The sequence below is a fragment of the Heterobasidion irregulare genome, assembly GCF_000320585.1.
Source record: "Heterobasidion irregulare TC 32-1 unplaced genomic scaffold scaffold_01, whole genome shotgun sequence".
NCBI classification, from domain to species: domain Eukaryota; kingdom Fungi; phylum Basidiomycota; class Agaricomycetes; order Russulales; family Bondarzewiaceae; genus Heterobasidion; species Heterobasidion irregulare.
In genome coordinates this window covers 1,950,395-1,971,536 of record NW_009258197.1, presented here as the reverse complement: position 1 = coordinate 1,971,536, position 21,142 = coordinate 1,950,395, and the positions used below count along the sequence as shown (strand labels likewise).

At 52.9% G+C, this 21,142-nt stretch overlaps 10 protein-coding genes across 10 annotated transcripts; 7 read left to right on the top strand and 3 right to left on the bottom strand.

Annotated features, from left to right (window-relative positions):
- Positions 1-428: 428 nt before the first annotated feature.
- On the top strand, positions 429-5,687 carry HETIRDRAFT_456882 (uncharacterized protein; the record flags this gene model as incomplete). The annotated part of the gene is made up of 23 exons (XM_009542829.1): positions 429-535; positions 588-1,075; positions 1,124-1,169; positions 1,220-1,356; positions 1,434-1,695; positions 1,753-1,813; positions 1,871-2,151; positions 2,455-2,606; positions 2,689-2,844; positions 3,133-3,196; positions 3,250-3,277; positions 3,334-3,670; positions 3,736-3,889; positions 3,939-3,960; positions 4,018-4,202; positions 4,260-4,380; positions 4,437-4,526; positions 4,583-4,711; positions 4,768-4,817; positions 4,869-5,229; positions 5,276-5,363; positions 5,432-5,553; positions 5,614-5,687. The coding sequence occupies exons 2-23, from the start codon at positions 645-647 to the stop codon at positions 5,685-5,687; spliced, it is 3,351 nt and encodes a 1,116-aa protein (XP_009541124.1). The 5' UTR covers positions 429-535; positions 588-644.
- A 696-nt stretch (positions 5,688-6,383) lies between these two features.
- HETIRDRAFT_31013 (uncharacterized protein) lies at positions 6,384-7,872 on the top strand. The gene is made up of 5 exons (XM_009541996.1): positions 6,384-6,570; positions 6,643-6,978; positions 7,042-7,155; positions 7,213-7,419; positions 7,476-7,872. Exons 1-4 carry the CDS (start codon positions 6,402-6,404, stop codon positions 7,365-7,367), a joined length of 774 nt encoding a protein of 257 aa, XP_009540291.1. The 5' UTR covers positions 6,384-6,401; the 3' UTR covers positions 7,368-7,419; positions 7,476-7,872.
- A 639-nt stretch (positions 7,873-8,511) lies between these two features.
- HETIRDRAFT_145358 (uncharacterized protein) lies at positions 8,512-9,880 on the top strand (the record flags this gene model as incomplete). The annotated part of the gene is made up of 4 exons (XM_009542828.1): positions 8,512-8,960; positions 9,018-9,118; positions 9,176-9,796; positions 9,865-9,880. Coding segments are annotated over exons 1-4 (801 nt in total), but the record flags the coding sequence as incomplete, so codon positions are not given.
- A 792-nt stretch (positions 9,881-10,672) lies between these two features.
- Positions 10,673-10,870, top strand: HETIRDRAFT_140760 (uncharacterized protein; the record flags this gene model as incomplete). Its single annotated transcript, XM_009542827.1, has 1 exon — positions 10,673-10,870. A coding segment is annotated over one exon (198 nt), but the record flags the coding sequence as incomplete, so codon positions are not given.
- Positions 10,871-11,131: 261 nt separating this feature from the next.
- On the top strand, positions 11,132-11,299 carry HETIRDRAFT_166722 (uncharacterized protein; the record flags this gene model as incomplete). The annotated part of the gene is made up of 1 exon (XM_009542826.1): positions 11,132-11,299. The coding sequence occupies one exon, from the start codon at positions 11,132-11,134 to the stop codon at positions 11,297-11,299; it is 168 nt and encodes a 55-aa protein (XP_009541121.1).
- A 663-nt stretch (positions 11,300-11,962) lies between these two features.
- On the bottom strand, positions 11,963-13,315 carry HETIRDRAFT_406928 (uncharacterized protein; the record flags this gene model as incomplete). The annotated part of the gene is made up of 7 exons (XM_009542825.1): positions 11,963-12,147; positions 12,224-12,449; positions 12,532-12,570; positions 12,637-12,682; positions 12,750-12,948; positions 13,022-13,178; positions 13,241-13,315. 7 exons carry the CDS (start codon positions 13,313-13,315, stop codon positions 11,963-11,965), a joined length of 927 nt encoding a protein of 308 aa, XP_009541120.1.
- Positions 13,316-13,934: 619 nt separating this feature from the next.
- Positions 13,935-14,478, top strand: HETIRDRAFT_243976 (uncharacterized protein; the record flags this gene model as incomplete). The annotated part of the gene is made up of 5 exons (XM_009542824.1): positions 13,935-13,986; positions 14,045-14,064; positions 14,120-14,217; positions 14,270-14,289; positions 14,354-14,478. Coding segments are annotated over 5 exons (315 nt in total), but the record flags the coding sequence as incomplete, so codon positions are not given.
- Positions 14,479-14,640: 162 nt separating this feature from the next.
- On the bottom strand, positions 14,641-18,209 carry HETIRDRAFT_377982 (uncharacterized protein; the record flags this gene model as incomplete). The annotated part of the gene is made up of 15 exons (XM_009542823.1): positions 14,641-14,822; positions 14,879-14,968; positions 15,024-15,371; positions 15,434-15,847; positions 15,903-16,200; positions 16,256-16,331; positions 16,388-16,556; positions 16,616-16,717; positions 16,773-16,913; positions 16,973-17,138; positions 17,193-17,258; positions 17,321-17,557; positions 17,676-17,760; positions 17,942-18,133; positions 18,188-18,209. The coding sequence occupies 15 exons, from the start codon at positions 18,207-18,209 to the stop codon at positions 14,736-14,738; spliced, it is 2,493 nt and encodes an 830-aa protein (XP_009541118.1). The 3' UTR covers positions 14,641-14,735.
- A 160-nt stretch (positions 18,210-18,369) lies between these two features.
- On the top strand, positions 18,370-19,149 carry HETIRDRAFT_437781 (uncharacterized protein). The gene has a single exon (XM_009542822.1). It carries the CDS (start codon positions 18,916-18,918, stop codon positions 19,105-19,107), a length of 192 nt encoding a protein of 63 aa, XP_009541117.1. The 5' UTR covers positions 18,370-18,915; the 3' UTR covers positions 19,108-19,149.
- On the bottom strand, positions 19,129-20,613 carry HETIRDRAFT_307125 (uncharacterized protein; the record flags this gene model as incomplete). Its single annotated transcript, XM_009542821.1, has 4 exons — positions 19,129-19,297; positions 19,356-19,383; positions 19,440-19,865; positions 19,941-20,613. The coding sequence occupies 4 exons, from the start codon at positions 20,611-20,613 to the stop codon at positions 19,129-19,131; spliced, it is 1,296 nt and encodes a 431-aa protein (XP_009541116.1).
- Positions 20,614-21,142: the final 529 nt, after the last annotated feature.

The following is a 21,142-nucleotide window of genomic DNA, read 5'->3' as shown; positions in this document are numbered from 1 at the left end:
GCATACCTGTTCTGTTCCTGTTCTCAGTCATGATTCTCAAAGTCCATCGTGAAAACAGCACGTGTCCGAAGTAAGGCTTCCAGACAGCACCTCAACCGGAGGTCGCAAGACTCGTGAAGATGTGCAACTTACCTCTGTTAGTGAAAAGCTAGATGCGCCATCTGATGATGACTCTATTATCACAAACAAAGACGGTGATCCTCTCCTCATTCTTAACTCACCGAACACCTCTAGGGATACCCCCAGTTTGTATGCTTCGGCAGTAAATCACGGAAGTTTATCTGAGAACATAGCATATGTGTGTACTTTTCCTTTTCGTCTCTTTCCTATATTTATGTCTCCATAACACATACAGAACTATGTCATACCCGCCTTACCTCCTCCACGCCCAGTCCCTCCGTTCACTTTGAGCCGATTGCAATTGACGTTACAACGCCTGTTTTTAATTGCGGAAAGCGGCTATTTACCCTTCCTTCTCCACTTGAAACACTTCGCAACCTGGGAAAACCGCAGCGAGAGCTTTGTGTACTGCTCGGTAAATCTTGTACTTATGTGCCATCAAGTATATATCTAACCACTGCGGACAGGCGTATTGGATCCTATGGTATCACAATCTTCTCTTACCCGCATTCTTTGCCTACTTGATGTACGTTCTCCTCGACCGTCGATTCAAGACCCACCCTACAGCCTATGAGCTGCGCGAACGTCGTCGTGAAGTCCTTCGTGCACGTGAATTTGGGGATGCGATGCAAACTCGCATGGTCATTTCTTCGCCGCTTGGGCTGAAAGATGTTTGGAAGCTGCGGAAGCTGCTTTGGAAACCGAAAATTAAAAAGTCGAAAATAGCTAAAAAGGGTAACGCTGACGCTGGAGAGGCAGAGAAGTCAGACATGGACATCAATGAGGGTGCAGATCTTGATGCTGACCAGACGACAATACACGCGGAGATCCTCGAAGCCGAAGTAGATGGGTTACTTTCCGGCACAACAGAAGACACCCCAGATGATGTCGACGTTAGGAAGATCGGTTTGAAAACGATGACTGAATTGGCTGATCTCCAAGAGAGGCTGAAAAAGTAAGTTATCATGCTAATATCGTTTATCTCACTTATGAATTTGCGCAGTATTTTCCTTTGGAAGCGGCCTAACGCAACCCGCGTATATTTTATGGTACGATCTTGCCATCTTGAATTGAAGCTGGAGGCTCACCTTAGTCCCAGTTGATCACACTGCTCTTCGTGGTCACGCTACTTCTCCCTGCTCAGTATCTGGCAAAAGCGATCTATTTCACCGTGGGCTTCATCTTCTGGCATATCATCCCCGTAGTAGCGGTGATGCCTTCTGCAGAACTCGGAAGGTGAGCACGAGTCAACGATCATCACGTCTTAGCGGTCTATTTATGCAGTAACACCGAAGGCTTCCGCAACCGTTAAGCATCGCACCCACAGACGCAGAATACGCAATGGATTTGATCTCTCAGCGAGTTGCTCAAGGCCTTCCCGTACTTCCCCCGCGAACAAATGTGGTCAAGACTACGACAATACAAGATCAGCTGAAAGAGAGCTCCCAACCTGATTCCAATCGCGGACATAAGACCCAGAACAGCGGTGACGGCAGCGTTGACTGGAAGAAATGGGCTGGGAGAGCCGCAACCGGTAAGAATTGGGCCGCTGATGCGAAGAGCTTTGTGACCAAGGTAGGTGATTTCGGTAAGTGTCTTCGTGAGATGGTCCTCACGACGTTTCGTTTATAGAACCAACGCGATGATAGCCCATTGGCTTCAAGGCTATCCTCTTCCAACATGGAAATTCACAGTATGCGGATCCCCAACGTTTGAAGGGGAGAAAACTAACAAGTTGTCTCGCACACAGCTTTCCCCGCACACCACACAAAGAGTCCCGGGCTCATCACTTTAACACCGTCCACCTTCTATTTCACTCCTGTCGTCTCGGCAAGGCCAACTGTGACGATCGAGTGTCAAGACATCACGGGTATCAAGAAGGCGGGTTTAATGAAGGGACTCATCATCAGCTGGTGTCGAACAGACTCGAACGGGAATACCCGGAATGAAGAAGAGAAATTCAGATGGGTCGGGGGGAGAGACGAGGTTTTTGCTAGGCTTTTAGGGCCGGGTGGGCGGAGGTGGATCAAGGTATGAATAACTAGCCGTCCGTTGGACATTCTTGAGTGTATGGCCCATTTTGTGAACAGACTATCATCCATGTGGACTCCTGTCTATGATGTGGATCGCGCTGGTCTGGCATCGAAGCGAGGGGAGGAAGTGAAGAAGGGAGCCTGGCTACTTTGGGATTGTGACCCACGAGGGTTTCCAGATCGAGTGAGCTCGGACCCAAATTTGAACATCAGCAACTCTCCACGATTCTTCGCCGAAACCCCCGTGCTATGGGACTAATTCGACAGCCATCTTGATGGGTCCAAATAAATCCGCCTGCAGTCTCTCGCTCTCGGTCCAGCCTCTCTCTCCTTCCGACAAGTCTCCTCTGAACGTTCGCAGCAAGGCTCCTTAAATCAGCCTTCGAGCTTGCAGCCCATGTTCTTCACACAAGAGTTGCTGTCGCGTCGCGACAGCGGCTTTGGTCTCCTCTGGTATGTGTGTGCTCCGCGGACACATATCGTCCAAAGCACCCCAGTTCTTGTTCCTTTTTTTCTCACCTTACATCGCTCGCAGGCTTGCCGCTACGCTTGGAGCAAAGTCGTCTTTCAAGAAACTCCCTAAGCGCGACGTCATGGGCGCGGACATCGCGCAACTATGCGATCTCATAGCGGAACCGGGAGAGCCCTTGGCTCTGAGACTGTCCAGTACTCTCATGGTCGGAGTAGCCAGGTGCGCCTGTCTGCTATTTATCGAGGTTTTGGCTGATAGACGATGCCCATAGAGTATATAAAAGTGACTATATGCGCCTCGTCTAGTTTTGCTACGGTAACATCTCTTCTAGTCAAGCATGAAATATTTTTTGGAGATGTCACTGCGTGCTTTTCTTCTCTCAAGAAAGCTGTACAGGATATCCACGCCATGTCGGCCGCCGCTGCTTCACTCCAGATGGGCCAGCCAACTGTCAGGCACGTCGAACGCAGTACTGCTACAACACGGCGCTGACTATGAATGACGTAGAGTCGATGCGGTCACGCTGACCGCTGACCCTGCGCTGGCTTTAGGGATCAATTTCGGGGACTTTGTGCGTGGCCGCCTCGAAGTACTGATACCTGCATCTGACCCGAGTCCACCTAGCATTGGGATGATAATGCCAACGGAGAAGGTTTTTTTTTTCATTTTGTGAAGATGAGGCCCTTGTATCTCACTGTGTAAACGCAGATGGCTCTGATGGTGAATATGGTCGACCTAAGAAAAACAGGAGAAAACAAGGAAAGCAGCCTCCAGCATCCGTCGAGAATGCGAGAGCGAACTTGCATACATTGAACGAGAACCTCGAACAAGTATTGTCTGGTTCATTTGATGTGTCCTTTCTGGGCAGCGCTAGCGGGATGGATCCATCTTCCTCACAGATTGACGGGGCATTTGGGTTCGACGGGTTCGATGACAATCCTTTCATTGTCGACGATGGCCTTGATCTGGGCGGAGATATCGGCGATGAGCTGGCCAAGGAGTTGGGGGAAGGTTGGGGTGGTACTCCGACCAAACCTAGACACGAGTGAGTTTTCTAAGAACACACCTGCCTCGGTTCTACTGAAGTCTGATGTCGAGGCATATCGCTAGGATGGACATCGATGCATTTCATATTGGGTCTGATATGATGGGCATGGGCTTCGACCAAGGCCTTGGTTTCACCTTTGCGGATGTTGGTGACCCGTCTTTGCCATCGTCAGTGATGAAGGATCAAGGGCCCACGCTCTCCCGTGTGAAGAAAAGGGTGAGGCAGCCTTTCATGCACATCAGTAATATTTACTGAATTATACAAGCCAATGGAAGATATTGATCGAGGTAATTCCTGATGACCTTGTGGTGTCTTTGTCAAGTCATTCACGCCCCATGCGATAGACCCTACAACCCCAGCGCTATTAGCTCGTTCACCCAGTGCTCTCGTTTCGCCCCCTCCAGTGCCCTTCATAAATGCTGCAGAAGGAGAGCAAGTTATTGTTCATGATAAGCCCATTCCGCGAAAAGCGAAGCGAGTGCGATTGCTCCTGGATGCGAGAACCGAGCTCACGGATGATGAACTGAAGGTACGTCGTGCGTAACTGCGCCTTTGCCCAAATGACAATACCAAACTCTACAACCAGATTGCTCGTGAACAGTATGTGGAAGGACAAGAAGCTCTCCGGCGGGAAATTGACAGGAAGAAATTGGAGAAGGAGACTGGGAAACTGATCGACGAGATGTTGTGGGGTGTGCCTCGAGGATGTGAGTTCTGTAATTCTCATGCATAACTTTGGTATCTGATGACATGTTATTTACAGTGCGCGCCCCCATTCTCGTTGATTATTGGCTGGAGAATTTCAGAGTGCAAGTGGAAGCTCGATCGGGTGCACTGTATCTTGAGACAAAAGGTTCAGCTTCATCTCCTACAAGCATATTGAATTTGAGCTCACGTTGAAAAATCTAGGTGCACCGCCTGCCAAGCGCCGCCGTGTCGACGATGATCATGATAACGCCGCGCGCAAGTCGAAAGATGCAGAACGGGAAGTCCCAACGGATTTCCACATGGATGTCATGGATCTGCTCGATGAAGATCGTATGTCAGCAGTATCATGGCAGGGGACTTACATCGCTGAATAAGTTACTATCCAGGAGCATTTCCAGATCCGTATGATGGAGGCTCGCATCGGCCTTCATCCGAGGTATGTTGAACGAAGCATACGATATTGGTGCCATTGATATTATTTGTATAGGAACCCGGTCAAGCACGTCGAGTCTCGCGCCCTCCGTCTCCGCTGGGCAGAAATCTCGGGTTCGACCATGCGTTGGAAGACGAGGATATATTCATCACGTCACAAAGGAGCTCTCTCTTCCCGTGGGACAATGCCGGCGGCCCCAGCTCGTCTGCCGACAGAGGTGGCTTTGACCCGGTCATTCCAGGCAGTGACAGGGTCAGCGTCGGGAAGGCAGACGTGAGGATCAAGGCTACGTCCGCGGGAAGGAACAGCTCGATTGGTCCGAGCTTTCTGGGGGGCAACTTGGGCGTGATTGGGTTTTCTCCTGGGCCCACGGATATCGGAAGACTTGGATCTCAAGACCATTTTGAGTTTGACGGTGTGTTGTATGTGTACATGCGTCACTCTTCGCTGATATCTCTCAGTTTCCGGAGAGGGACCTTCACTGGCAGAATCCCAGCTGTCGGATGCCAATCTGATCACGTTGGAACGAAATTCGTATAACTTCTTGGAGTGCGTCTGGCCTCGCGTTCGTTCACAAGCCTGTGGTTGGAGCTGATAATGTGGGCGCCTACTTACAGGTATGCGAAAATGCAGTCACAGACGTTGCCACGGGCGTCTACAGGCCTTACATTTGACGACGTTGTGCCCAAGGATACGAGCACACCACACGTCGCCTCTGCCGCCTTCTATCATTGTCTCGGTGCGGTCGTTTTTATATGTGCCAAGACGAGAACTCACGCATACAATGTCTTTGTCGCAGTCCTCGCTACAAAAAATCTAATCCGTGTCGCCCAACCGGAGGCCTACGGTGCCTTGAAGATCCAAATCGTTTGAAGCTGTCCGATTTGTCATTGAATCTGCTCTCCTGTCCCAAAATGCTTACATGTCGCTTTCACATCTCAGTCATACCTTTCTATCTTGCTACCATTTTGCCCGTTTTTGAAATGTTCTATCCTTATTATATGTACTGATCGAATATAAAGTAGCAAATGCATGCCGTGAAGGGGAATAGAGAAGGGCTTATCCGGATATACTCCCCTCTATCTTCTCGAGCGCGCATCTCGGAGGTACCTTTAAGGTATTGCTGAAGCGCTGAAAGCTGTCTGCGCTGAGGACGTTTACGAAAAGGAAGCAGATACTGCAGTTATCTCAAGCGTAGAGCAACCCAAGATTCCGCTTCTGTGTCAAGCCATGGAGGAGACCAAGCAGAAACAGCAATAATGTCTCGATCAGTGATTTGCGGACGATGAATGATAATCGGGCGCTTGTACACCGCTGTACACTGACAAATGATGTGCGTCTGAGCAGTCGTCCGAAGGTTTCGTTGGAGGATTAGTCGCATCCGTCTCTGCCGCAGGATGAAAGCTGCCTAAAGGATCGGAAATGTCTAGATAGACGGCGTGGGAAAGTGATTCATGTATATTTCCATCACCTGGTTGGTGCGCATATTGGCGCGAGCCAGGCATGCTCGCATAAATACCAGCCTTCCATCAATCGGACCACCACGCACCTACGCACACTCTTTCTCTCCTAGATCTCTCCCGGAACATGTCGGCTACTACCACCACCACCGCGACTAAGGTCTCACCTGCGCTATCGGCGCTCGCCGACATTGATTTGTCGGGGTACGACGCCGAGCAGTCGAGGCTGATGGACGAGAGATGTATCTTGGTGGACGAAGAGGACAATGCTATTGGTGCAGCCGACAAGAAGACTTGTATGTTATTTTTTTCCGCCTAAGTGGGAATTGTGTAGTGCATGGGGTCCTAACGCTATTTGAATGATGTAGGCCACTTGATGGAGAACATCAACAAGGGCCTCTTGCATCGCGCCTTCTCCGCCTTCGTATTCAGGCCGTCCGACGGAAAGCTTCTCCTGCAGCAGCGTGCGACGGAGAAGATCACGTTCCCGGACATGTGGACGAACACCTGCTGCTCGCATCCGCTCGACGACTTCGCGGAGGAGAAGATCGAGGCGGAGCAGCTCGGCGTGCGCATCGCAGCCTCGCGGAAGCTCGAGCATGAGCTCGGGATCCCGCCCTCTCAGACGCCCGTCGACCAGTTCCAATATCTGACGCGCATCCATTATCTGGCACCTTCGGACGGTATGTGGGGTGAACATGAAGGTGCGTAGTCCGGTATCGTTATCCCGGGCGTCCCAGAATACTCACAAGGGTGCCTCACCACAGTGGATTATATCCTGTTCCTCACGGCGGATGTGGACGTCACCCCGAACCCGAATGAGATTCGGGATCACAGGTACGTCGACAAGGCAGAGTTGCAAGCCTTGTTCGACGCGCCCGGTGAGCCTTTCTCTCCTGGTATCGTTTGCCCATCTCATGCAGAAGACGTGGGTCTAGGGAACTCGTTTACGCCGTGGTTCAAGCTGATCGCGCGCGACTTCCTCTTCGGATGGTGGGACGAGCTACTGAACCGCAAGGACGCTTCGGGCAACGTCGTCGCGACGAGCCTGCGCGGTCTCGTCGATGGGAGCAAAGTCATCAAGATGGTCTGATTCAAGTCGTTGTCGTTGTTGTTGTATAGGGTGTATAATATGCAGTTGTTCGGTGAGTAGCCGATTTGGTGTCCTCCGATATAAATTTCTTGTCTGACGATGCGCTAGCTTGATCATGTGTTTAGATACGTAGACTTATTAGACCCTGGAACATAGACCGATCTACGGCGAGTACTTGACTGCATGCAGCAGATGCCTTGTTTTTCCGTTTTCCCCCACAATTTCCGAAATAACGTCGTCTTGGCGTCCTCGATGGGACCTGAACACGTTGGACCTTGCTGTGCACGTTCAGGATTTGATATTCCTGGTGCTCCACGCATTTGGCTACTCCGACGCTCTCCGACGCAACCGATGCTGGGAATAGCATTCTTAGTTCAGGATACTTATACGGTACTATGTTGGCCTTGGTCGGTGCCTTGTAGGTCCGTGAGATTAGATGTGACGGATTGGAATGTGTATCCTAATTGAGATAAGGTTTGTCGAATGAAGTCTGCAGTTCTAACGTAGGTCTAGCTTGGAGTTGGGAATTTCAGCTTGGAGTTGGTTGTTGAGCCAGTGCATAACGATATCCGAATATGAATTGTCTTGTAGTACTGCGATGGCGGGCTTTTCATGCCTGCTTGAGTATTGGGAAGGGTGCACCGCGGTGTCCAAAGGTGTTCAGAAGAAGGGAAGACCAAGGTTCGCGAGAAGGCAGGTACCCGGGACCTGTGACGAAGCCAAAGGAAGTTTGCGAGTGTGTAAATTGCCCGTGGAAACAGCCCGCATCCGGCAAGCAAGCGGGCAGAATGACCGCAAAGGTGAGATGCTCCAAAAGCTCAAGGAGATGTAGAGGCTGTATATTGAGAGAAATATCATCTCCGCGGTGTGCGAAATCGGGCGCGCAGGTTAAAGACGTCTTCAGGGCTGGGCTGAGGTGGTCGAGACGATGGAGGCCCAAGAGGACTGTGAGGAGGGCGGGGGTGCACGGAGATCGGGGGGCGCCGTTGAAGGGACGAGGTGAACGCTGAAGATGACTAATCAGTTGTTGGGAGTCGAGGAGGGGACCGTGTCGGGCGCCAGACTGCATCTTTCACCCGTATTTAATCTTTCTCTTTAGCCAGGCGGCCGCTTTGGCCTCCCTCCTCCTCGTTTTCCGTCATGTATTCGCCCTTGTTGCCCCAGAGTACAGATTCCCTTCCTTCCTCTCCTCCGTACCGACAACACAGATCTCGCCGCTACTGCAGAATAGCCCCCAACTTCGGGCGCACTGGGACCATTGGCTTGTTTGTCGGGACCGCTGCGCTCTCTGGAATCCTGTTCCACATCCTTTTTTTCACAACCGGAGTCGCGTCCCGCGCAAACGAATGGCGCCTCAAATTACCTTATGCGTCCCGTCCCCCACCCTATGTCTCTCCCGACACTCCCTTACTCACTCACGAGTCGCTACCACCACCACCATCACATGGTCCCCCACCCAACCCCTTCACTGCCCCAACGCTTCAGGGCAACCCAGAACTTGATCAGCTCAGCCTTGAGGAGATTCGAGACATGGTTGCAGGCACGAAGGGCTTCTTCTCCCGCGATTACAGCCTCGGCCTAGGATGGAATAATGTGAGTGTGACAACCGCAGCCACATCTCCACATGACGCGATGCTCATCCGCACGTAGATGAGATACATCATCGAAGCCGCATTAATCCAGTCAAAATTGCTTAATCGCACCCTGATTCTGCCTTCCTTTGTATATGCGCGTGCGTGCGAGTACAATATGTAATTTCAAATTTGGGCTTGTCGTCAGCGCATCAACTGACGCTCTGACTCTTATAGCACTGTCTGCGCCGAGTACGCACCGATGGTGAACAAAGGCGACGCCGTCGGCTGGGATGAATGGCGAAAGCTACCCTTTGAACAACAAATGGGCTGGGAGATCCCCATGCAGCTAATGCTCAACCTGACCCATCTGCGCAAGACCCACCCTGTCATCCTCGTCTCAGATTGGCTTCGCTTCCACGGCCAGTCGCCCGACACCGAGTTCAGCAATGGTGCATGGCAGCGTGGACCCTACCATCAGTCCCCCAATGTCTTTGAGCAGGACAAGTCGAAGCTGCCGTCGCTGTACGTGATTGAGAATCACTGGTACGATCCTACGAAGACCCACCGCGTGGACCAGCTGCCTGAAGACATGAAATTGCGGGGTGAGTGGAGTCCCGAGGGCTACGACGCATCGACTGGCCGGAAGGGTCATTGGCCACACCGTGATCCGACGGAAGCATTTCAACGCCTCGAGGCAAAGCTACCGGCCGATAGACACTACCTTGAGTGGCACGAAGCTAGCGACGCACTGCAGCATGAAGACGGTGCTCACCTCTGGGATACCACCTCGGACGAGAAACTCGAGAAGGTACTCCAAGAAAATGGATGGGAGGTCCTACATACCTTCCGAGGAGCGTCAGTATCTCTTTCATCCTTTTTTTGCATTTTCCTTAACAACTCACCGGGGCTTTGACTGCATACAGTCTAGGAATGGACTACACCAAGACCGTCGTCGACCCGATCCGTCAGGTTGTCAAGCGTTCATCGCTTCGCGGCTTTGTGGAAGAGTACGGTGATCGCGAAGAAGACGTAGTCATCGTTGCTGGCGAGACTCATCTTTTTCGCAAGCCTGTGCGTATCATTGCTCCCTATTTGACCATCCCCGGTCCGCTCATCTCGTGCCTTATCGATCTCTATTCGTGTCTAGGGCGCTATGCGTTTCACCACAATAGCTTCACGCTCAGAATTCGCTCGGATGGTTCTTTTTGGCATGCGCCCCACAGACAACGTTCTGGCGCTGGCTGAGCGCCTAAGCAACCGAATGAGAGAGCTGACTGAGGGTCGACAGTGGATGGGCGCCCATATGCGCCGAGGCGACTGTAAGCCGGCCAGTTTAGATCTCGCATGCGCATACATTTATATCCGTGTCAAGTCGTCAGGCTCGGATGGGCAATGGAAAGTACTCCAGAGGCGCACATCAAGCGAGTGAAGAAGCATCTCGACCAGGGACGCGAGACGATCAAGGATCTGCGTACTCTTCAGACGTACGATGTCCCAGACGTAACACCCGATATGACCCAGTTGTCTCTCGACCCACCACACGAGGATGATCCGTACGTCTTTCTCCTATCATCTTTTTCTATCATGGCTCAATACCTCTGCTCCTTTCGCTTGCTATCGGCTTTTCAGGTTCTACATCGCGACGGACGAGCGCAATTCATCGGCATTGGATATCATTGCTTCGAAGGGCGCTGTTTTCATGGGTGATTTGCTTACGATCGAGGACCGGAGACTGTTTGGGTGGCCGCTGATGATTACGGACGTGCGAGCGCTCGTCGAGCAGGCGACACTCGCTCATGCCGGGTATTTCTACGCGCACGGCATGAGCTCCGTTGCAGGCGGCATCACGAATATGCGTGCTGGGCGAGGCGCGGACCCACGGACCCTCCTACTCGACTGAGTGTGTGCGCTGGCGCCGCTCACCTCTAGGCTTCGCTCCCTAGCGAGTGTTGCTGTTGTCCCTGCCCTTTCTCATGTCTTATCTCTGTGCATGTGTCTTGGTTTTTTTTTTGAACCACATAGCATATCGCCGTGCGCTCATCCCGCCCATGGAACTGTCACAACCCTCTTGTATTTCCGCAACCCTCGCTCCGCCGTGTCCCCTCTCATCTAACTCATCTTGCAACACTCGCATATTCATGTTCTGTATCGCACCACTATATATGAACACCTCCGTGTGGACTTCCGGGCATGCGAATCTCCCCCCACCTTCTGCGTACATACCACTGCATACATACATACAGTACATACATGCAGACTTGCGGCGACACAGTCCCAGTCGCTCCTCGTACAAGTACAATACCCCCTTCCTCTGCCGACGAGGCACCGACGCCGTCCCGCAGCGTGCACAAATATTAATGTCGCGCCGATACTACCTTAGCAGATTATTGTGTCCTTTGTATGTATTTATCTTTCGCTCATGCGGGACTCATAGATGGTGGCCTCGAAGACAATGTGGAGGGATGAAGAACCTCGGAGTGAGATAACAGTCTTCACACAAAGTCGGCCGCCGAAGCGCCGGGCTCGTCCCGCAGAAGACGGACACCCTACCGCCCGGCTGGGTTGCTTCGCTGGAGACGAATGTCAGCCGAATATCCTGCACCATGGATGTGCGTTCTCTCAAGCTCTCCGACCTCGAAACAGACAATGAGGAACCACTTGTGAGCATTCATTGTGCATAGCATATCAAAATATCAGAGTATGGGGTGCTCGATGATATCTGTCATAAATTGGAAGCAAGAGAGGAGGGGCCCGTAGATGTTTAGGTATGTACGTATGAGTATGTGAGAATTGCGATCATCGAGATAGGTCGTTACGGTCGGGGACGTGATATACACAACAAGGAAGCTCAAATCAAAGCATATAAGCGAGCTTTTACAAGACAGAGAACGCACGAACGAAGGCGTAGATACAGTGACGCAGACTGGATGGATACCCTATGATTGACTCCAGAAAGATATACCACATGATGGAGAGAGATGAAGGCTCGGAAGGCGTATTTGAAGGAGTAGTGGATTAGAGCTAGCGACCTGCCATCGGTTGCCGCCACCACTGGGGAGAGCCCTTGAAAACCCAAAGTTCTTGTCTGCCTCCGAGCCCGAGGAAGCCTTTGCGCGCGAGCGGCACGCTGGCGTCGAGCTTGAAGTAGAAGCCGTTGACGTTTTTGAGGACGTGCGCGAGGAAGAAGTCCTTGTCAATCTTGGGCACTATCAGGGCACGAGGCGTCAAGTCATGGCACGACCACAAAATTTCGATCAGAAGAAGTTTGGATCAGATACGCACGGCTGATACTCTGTTTGACGCGGATGCGCAGGAAGTGATTGTCGACTGTATCGTTCTCGATGCGCCTGGGGAAGACGGAGCGCATGTAGAGTCCAAGGCTTTGTGATACGGAGGCGGGAGGGTCGATGAACGTGATTTCATCGCCGGCGTTGTTCATCGTCATCGCAAAGAAGTGGGCACCTGGGTCGGGCACGGAGCGGACGAAGACGAGGCGGGGCGCGTGCAGCTAGACGCGATCGTGATGTCAGAGGTGGGATCGGACGGCCATGGTCGTGACATCATCATCGCAGCGAAACACAAAGACTCACCGTGCGTCCGTTGTTGATCGTGGTCAAGTAGACGTAGCCCTGCGTGGGTCACGGTGGTATGAGTATGGAGATCGAAGCAGACAAGGAAGGCAAGACAAGAAGGACCTGATTTGCTAGGACCCAGAATATTCGGCAGATCATTCTTTGTACACTACATAGCACGAGAAGTTGCTGTTGATCAATCAGCAATCAACATGATCATGAGTTGCGCATCGTACTCGTTCGAGTCACTGCCGTTAAGGTTCCACGGACTCCCGGAGAACGTAACGTGCCAGTTTAGACCATCGACATGATGATGTTCGATACCGAGGCGCCACATTGGGAAGATGTGCTCTTGGAACTCGTTCAAAGTGTGCTGGTCCGCGAAGTTGTGCAACGTCAATCGATTCGGCGGCTGAATCTGGAGAAAGATATGATCTGTAATAGTATCATCGACATCCCGATATCATCAGTATCAGAGGACGCCTATCGAGCGGGTGCATGCACGCACCGGGGAGCTTCACGTTGCTAGTGCTCGAGTTGGTGCGTGTGCGAGCGATCGAGTCCAGCCGCGCACGAGCCTCGCCACCGGACTGCGTACGCGCGCGAGTGAGGGGGACGGCGGACGTGTGCGAGCGCTCGATTTTTTTCATCGCCGATTTTGCCGGCTTAGCCGTGCCGGCGTTGGTATGCCTCCGGTGAGGATGGGGTGTCTGGGTGCGGAGTGGACGGGAAGATATGACGGGCGTTGGCTGGCCGGCCGTAGACGTGTAGGCAGATGGGAAAGCGACAGTGGGCGCAGCATTAAACTGGGCCATGGCGGGCTGTTGAGCGGGATACTGTTGCTGCTGCTGTTGTTGCTGAGGGTAATAGTGTTGTTGAGGCGTCTGGTATTGAGCCTGGTATGACGGCTGCTGCTGTCCGGGGTACTGGTAGTACTGATTGTTGTACGCCATGGCTGCGACGGTGAGAAGGCGATGCTAGGATGTGTGGTAGTCGAAGGATACTAGGAAAACAGGGAGATGAGCGCTCAGGAGAGAGCCGACATAAGAGGGGGCAGCCGCCGATTCTGCGAGTGGGTTTGAGAAGAAGGGCAACGTGGTAGTGAGAAATTGCCTTTTCGAGGGTCGGAGCTTGCAAAGCCATTAGGACGGGTTTCGGGATGCAGTTTCAGGCCGGGAGAGGGCTTCGGGTGGGCAGAGGACACGAGACGGACGCGGATGGCGGTGAGGAGAGGGAAGGGGGAGAGGAGAGAGAGGACGCGGGGAGGTTGCCTCGACGAGCTGCTCACGTTCTTGTCCGCGCGGTTGGGGGCTGGTCGGTGATGACGGAAACTGTGTACGAGCGCAGGCCACGTGCTCTAGACGCGCCTCTCAAATTCGTCTTTCGGACGTCTCTCTTCGTCTCATCCTCCGCACACAATGGCCACCTTCTTCACCTGGCTCCGCTCCCCCGCTGCCCGCGAATACTTCTTCAGTGCGCACATTTTCTTTCTCTCCCCATGCCTGTCGCACCCCCTCACCGTTCCTTGCAGGCACACACTTCTGGGGACCGGTCAGTATCATCCACCCCGCTCACCGCTGAGCGTCTGTCTTCATACCATCTCCAGGTAGCCAACTGGGGCCTGCCGCTCGCTGCCCTCGCAGACTTGAACAAGTCTGAGGATGTCATCTCCGGGACCATGACCGGCGCCCTCGCCGCATACTCGTGAGCCCTCTTCGTTTCCCCCACAACAGACTGCCTCATGCGCTCTACGAAGCCTGGTCTTCATGCGCTTCGGTGAGCTCCCTTCCCACAACATCTCGTTGCCATCCCGCTCAATTAGATCCTTGTCGGGCACTAGCATGGCGGGTACAGCCCCGGAATTACCTTCTCTTCGCGTGTCACGCGACGAACGCAACCGCGCAAACCACCCAGGGCGTCCGCTTCTACAACTATTGGTACAACGGAGGCAAGGAAAAGCAGGAGCTGCTTGCGCCCCCTGCACCGCCCAAAGGCAAAGTGATGGAAGCCATCGAGGCTGCGCAGGCGGAGGGCCGAGCGTCAAAAAAATAGTCTCCACATCAGCCGCGTCATATCATTTATCTCTTATAGAGCTCCGTTCTTTTGCTTGTTCCGTTGACAGAACGCTTCCGTGGAACGAGAATAATGATAAGTAGCAAGAAAAACCATGCATGGCTGATATACAGGCACCATGCGTCAGTGTAAGGCATGGTACCAAAAGATTACCAGAACCCGTCATCCACATCGCCTCCGCCCTTCTTCTTGCTGCTCCCCTGCGCGAGCACCTGTCGTTCGTACATTTCTGCGATCTGAGACCGAGTTATGGACCAGCCGAGATTGAGGCGAAATGAGAGTGGAATCTCACCTGCTCGGGTCCCGTCGCGTCATCCACATTTTTGTCATCACGAACACGAATAAACCGAGGGAACCGCAGCGAGATACCCCGATCATCCACCTACGTCCGCGACGTCGTAAGCTCAACAACTCAACAGGTCAAGGCAAGCGCGTACCAATCCCATCGCTGCCGTATACACGGGGCTCAAACTCAGATCCGCTGTAAGCACCTCCCACACTACCTTGGGCTCGAACCACACGTCCGGCTTTGCGCCGCCCGCCTTGACGTCCCCGCGGGCCTTGGTGAGCTCGAGCGGCTTGAGCACGGCGTAATGCGACGCGAGCACCTCCTCGCTGAACCCCGTGCCGATCTTGCAGATCGTCTGGAATATCTCGCCGTCGGCATCGTAGCAGGCGAGCAAGAACGCGCCGTAGACGTTTGTGCGCTTGCCCTTTCCGTAGTAGCCCCCGACGACAGCTAGGTCGAGCGAGTCGCCGAGCCCCGCGAGGTAGTCTTTCTTCAGCTGCGAAGCGACGTCAGGGTCTCTGTATGATTATCTGTCTGAAGACGAGAAGTGGTGCTCACCTTGAGCCAATTCACGCTACGACGACTAGGCTCGTAGTAGCTGGCCTCGCTCTCGAGCATCTTGACCATGAGTCCCTCGCATCCGTCTTTCACGCTGACGTCCAAGAACGCTTGGATGTCCTCTGTGGACTCGTTGTCCGTCGACTTGGCGAACGCAAACTCTCCCTCAACAGGCTGGAAGTGCTCTTTCAGCAGCTCGCGTCGCTCGAGAAGAGTCTTATGCAGCAGCGGCTCGCCGTTCAGGTAGAGCAGGTCAAATCCAAAAAGGCACACTCGGACTTGAATATCTTCCACCTTGACGTCCTTACGCTTCCGTTTGCTCAGTTCCTGGAAAGGCATAAGCTTACCCGTTGTTCGGTCGATCGCGACAGCTTCCGCATCCAAGACGAACGATTTCGTCGATTCCTTGATGCACTGCAAAGTTCCAGAGGTCAAGTGATAATTCTTCAGTCTCAACGAAATTTCTCACATGCGGCAGCTGCTCGACGAGATCCGGGTACTTTTTGCTCATATCTTCCGAGTTCCTGCTGAACACGCTAACTTTGCCGTCCTCGAGCATGTGCACCTGCGCACGCTCGCCATCATACTTGTACTCACACGTGAACCGCTTGCCCTCGAAACGATCGAGAACCTCGCCGATCGCCTTCGTCGGCTTCGCGAGCATCGGTTTGAGCGGGACGCCTGGGGTGAGCTTACATTGCTCGCGAAGCCCATCGATTCCAACGTTGAGAAGCGCAGGTATGACTTTGTCGTATGTAGGAAGCTCGCTGGATGCAATCTGAGTCAAATCTTAGTGAGCGAAAAAGGGGGCACAGGCGGCACCTGTAGACAGATTTCACGACGCTTGCGCCCTCCTCCAGACGAGCGGTCAATTTCTCCTGCTTCCATTTCTTACCGGCTTTACGTAGAATGTCAGTCGTTCGGGCATGAGAGGTTCAGAGAAGCGCGGCCTACATCTTTCCTGTTCTGCCAATACAGAGGCATGTGCGATTGCCACGAGCACAGTCCGTTCTGCGTTACCAATTCGGAGCTTGCCTTCCAAACTGCGGACGATGTACTTGGCCTCCTGCCCTTGACATGCTGCTAGTATCTTTGTGATGATGGAGACTTTCTTGTTTTGAGACTTCGGGTAGAAGCATAAGTCTATAACAAACTCAAAACGGACGTGAAATCGTGAATTACCGAATGGCCAGCACTCAGGGCTATTTCCTTCAAATGAGAGAAGACGAAAGGCACACTGAGGGGCTTAGGCTTGAATAAAGTTTTCTGCATGTTTTTCGAGGTCTGAAAGCCGAGTTTTCGGTCTTAAACACTTTTTTGAGTCACTATATGCACATACCATTGCGACAAGGCCGAGATCTCCTTCTTTCTTGAGCTCGGCCTTGATGGCAGGAAGACTCCGTCCTGTTGACTCCCCGATAGCCTTGACCAAGATGCTCTCGCCGATTCCGAGCTCGATACCAATATAATCTGGGCTGAGCTAAGAGATATATGTGCATTCAGCTGATGGTGATGATGACGTGAGAAGATTAGATTTACTCGGTTGATACAGAGATACACTGTCCGCAACAGGGAGTCGGTGTCTCCTTCCTTGCTCCGTTGAATGACAAGCAGCAGCAAACTGGTCAGGAGAGACGTCTTCTCTAATCGCTTGGTCGTTGCTTCGATGAGAGCAAACGTCTTTGCCAGAGCCGCATATGGAACACTGATAATATGCAACTGAGCACACCCAACGGAAGAGATCGCGATGCAAACTCACGGATCGCCGACTTTCCATCCACCCTCTACATCAACTTCACCTCTTCTATCCAGCGCTACCTCAGCGCTACGAAGTGTGTTAATAAAGCAGCAGCCGTCAGAAGGAAACATTGAATTCACTTTTTTGACGCGACCTTTCTTTCCTCCTCCTCCTCCTCCAACTCTTCTTCACCATCAGAATCTTCCTTGGCTCCTTCATCTGCAGAATGCGAAGACGCTGCCTCCGCTTCGCCCTCCTCGTGTTCGACCACTTTGGCAGGGGCAGTCTTGCGTTTCTTAGGCTTTCTGGAAGACGATTCCTTAGAGGTTGGAACTTTGGATGCTCCCTTGTCGTCATCATGAACCACAGCCTTGGATTTGAGCTTTCTCTTTGGAGGCCCGAACTTCATTGGCTTCTCGACGGGCGGGGTGGGAGTTGGGCTGGGCGCCTTGGCCTCTATGATCACTGATCAAAGTGCATACACGGCAAGGCATAGTGCGCGACGGACCTTCGGCGGGCGCGTCGCCTTCATCCTCCTCGTCTGATGACACCACTCTGCGTTTCTTACTTTTCGGGCGGTCAGATGGCACTACGGGCAGAGGGTCAGAAACACCGCTGAACAAGTAGACTCTGGTGGCCCACCGTCGGGCATAGACGGCGACGTCTTGCGCTTCACACTCTCAACTGATATGCGATGAGTATCGCGCCCACGAACACCACATTAACGAGACACGTACAGTTCGTCGCCATAGCATCTTCCGGCTTCAGACCGTTCGATTCATCGATTTGCATATCATTTTCTCCCGTCTCCACCTTCTCCGACGCGCTCGACGCGCTCACGTCTTCAGTCTTGACCTCGACATTCTCTTGCGTGACGGTGGCCTTCTTGCCGCCCCACAGCTCCCTGAGGTTCGCCTGCTGTGGCGGCGCCTTCTTGTTCAGCGGCATGGCAAAGAATTTGCCTTCGATGCAGTCAACGACTGCAAAACAGCGTCGATGTCAGTGAATTCGCGCACCGAGAGTTTGCTGGCGACCCATGCGGAGAGAGGAGAGACGCGCGACGCGCAAGGCAAACATGTGCCAAATAACGCGCGTCCGTGACTTATGACGTGACGCGCAGCCTCGGCCGATCGCGTCGCCATTGAGCTCGCCTGGAGAGACCAGTACCGAGCAGGGACGTGCAGCCAGCCTCGACGTTCACGACATTCATTTCTAATAGCTACATGCATCCCAATGCAAAACCTAAATACATTCACCAGAAGACACAATATACGGTGACAAAAGTCGAGTGCGAAGATAATGATGTGTAAAACAAATTGAGCGACAAGTCCTGGTTCCAAGAAACGCACCTTCACAGTATCGTACTCGACTCGACTAAAGCACACAGGGCGGCGGGTAGCAAAGGGAAGACGTAGACAATGACAGTACTGGAAAAAAAAGGAAATACGACAGCACCCAGAGAACAGCGAAGAGATGATTGACGGATTCAAACGAAAGTAGTAACAAACATCCTATGACAGCCAAGAGCCCCCCGGTGGGTGAACCGTGCCCGCGTACAAAAAAAATCGCGACTTGGCCAGCCCCGAGTCAGAATCAATGCGGCGTTTGGGCGTAAAAGAAAAAAAGAGATGATGATAGCGTCGTGAAGGGAGCGACCCAGAGACGGAGACCAGCTGGTAGTGTCTATGCTGTGCCAGCTCTGACGCACCCTCGTAATTCGTCCAGATGGTGGGGGCAGCATTGTATGAATCCACGTCGACAAGAACCGCAAGGCTCTGCGACAGAGAAAATCAAAGCTCCTCCTTTCAAAATAACGGATTGGGAGTGCCAATCTCGTCTTCCAATTACCTCACAACCCCCTTCGCGCCATAGGCCGTCAAGCTTTGATGAAAAACGCGACACACAATATACTCGTATAAACTCCCCATGGTGGTGATCAGAGCCGCAGTGGCTGGAATTAAGCAGCATTCATCATGCTGTGATGTGGGGCTTGGTCAGTCAGGGTTGACAGGCCAGGTTCACAGAATACTTGCCTTTTCCGCTTCGCCTTTGTCATCTCCTTCCTCAGAGCGGGCCCATCCAGCGGCTTGAGCAATTCAAAGGCACATAGGAGGTCCTCAGAAACACTGCAAGAGAATCCACCGTTTAGACAATCTACCAAGAGAGCAATCCGAATAGCCAAACCTCATACACGCTCCATAATTGTCAAATTCTGTCGAAGACGGGATAAGTTGATGTCGGCACTCGTAGTTACCAACGCCTACGTACCTCCGCAGTAATTCGGCGCGCTGAAGACCGTTACCAATGTCCGATCGTTCCAAAACTCGTATCCATCCTCCACCACCATATGCGCTCGGCATATCAGGTCCATGTCGTAGCGAACCAGGAAATCATTGATGATGGCTTTACCGAAGCAATAGCTGACACCCCGCTCGTTGTCCTCCCAATCGACCGCAGTGTCAGACGGGTCCGACCAAAGCAGATCGTTCAGAAGGCCATAGTCGGGCACGTCTGTCGGTCGTTGAAGGGCCTTGATGTCTTCCATAGATTGCAGGGAAGGTGACAGGCCTCCGTGAACGCAGAATATCTTGGATGCCACTATAGCGGCGATGGGAAGGCAGTTGAATACGTCGATAAAGGACTTCCACGTCTTGATATTACACCGTCGTTTGCATTCGTCATAGAAACCATATACTACACACGGCCGGGAATAAAAAAGCAAAAGATTGATCAGCCAAAGCGAGGATGCACAAGTCTGGGGCGGCATACCCCTCGTCACATTGGCGCACTCGTGATTCCCCCGTAAGAGGAAGAAGTTCTCCGGATATTTGATCTTATAACATAACAAGAGCAGAATGGTCTCTAGACTCTGCTTTCCTCTGTCGACATAGTCTCCGAGAAAGAGGTAGTTTGCGGCCGGCGGAAATCCACACATCTCAAAGAGGCGTATGAGATCGGAATACTGTCCGTGAACGTCGCCTACAATCTTTACGGGCGGAGAAAGCTCAATGAGGGTGGGCTGGCTGAGGAAGACCTCCCGCGCGGCGTGACATATCGAGGCTATTTCGACATTCTTGAGGCAGAGCGACTTGCTCACTTTGCCTGTGTACCCGACGTCGAGGAGACGCTGAATCATGTCATCAATATCGAAAGACTTGAGCTTGTCCTTGCCAAGACTCATGCCAGCGGAGCTTACGGACTCGCCCATGGGCATACTGCTGCCCGCGGAGCCGGAAGTGAGCGAACCTGGCGTGGATAAGATGGTCTGAGTAGCGGGAATATCAAGGGGAGGGGGTTTGCGTGCGTGAGCGGGGGAAGTGGACGGAGAAACGGCAGAGTTGGACTGAGAACCTGAAACATCATTGGGTGAAAGGGTATGGTTCGAATGGCTTGGGATGCCCTGAGACCCAGGCGGTCGCAGGCCGCTGCCCGCGTGCGCCATCTGGTCTCCATTGTGGTTGGCGTGGTTGGACTGCGCGCCCGAGGGGTCGACACCGTTGCCGACCTTGGCTGAAGTGCCCCCGTTCGCGCTAGTGGCACGGGACAGGCTTCCTTGGAGTGTATCATCGGCCGAAGCGGCATCAGCAGAGGCCTCAGCGTCGGCGGCGGCTGCGTCCCTGTCCTTGTCCTTCCCCCCCTTCCTCGACTTTTTGGAGGGCTGCTGTCCCATGGGGGCGCCTTGAGAAGAGGTCGATGGAGAGCCTGGCTGTGGCGAGTGGGATCTAGACTTGTTCAGCCTACTGGTGAAAACGGAAAGGAGTGTTGGCGCCAGATTGGACAGCGTTCGGTGGGGAAGAAAGAGAAGGGGAGAGAAAAAAGATATGGAATAAGAGGCGGTGGTCGTCGAGTGATGAGCACAGACGTAATGATAGTCAGCCGTATGTTGGGCTGAGCACCAAGCCTCGATGTTTGGTCCGTATTTGGCCTCAATCTACTGACTTATCCGTGGTCATCCGTCGCCTTGCCCGTGT

Bases quoted from the DNA above. Each gene is read 5' to 3' on its own strand.
- HETIRDRAFT_31013 (XM_009541996.1), top strand. From the start codon at position 6,402: ATGTCGGCTACTACCACCACCACCGCGACTAAGGTCTCACCTGCGCTA. The intron at 6,571-6,642 runs GTATGTTATTTT...TGAATGATGTAG, and splicing joins TGCAGCCGACAAGAAGACTT to GCCACTTGATGGAGAACATC. The intron at 7,156-7,212 runs GTGAGCCTTTCT...ACGTGGGTCTAG, and splicing joins AGCCTTGTTCGACGCGCCCG to GGAACTCGTTTACGCCGTGG.
- HETIRDRAFT_437781 (XM_009542822.1), top strand. From the start codon at position 18,916: ATGAATCCACGTCGACAAGAACCGCAAGGCTCTGCGACAGAGAAAATC.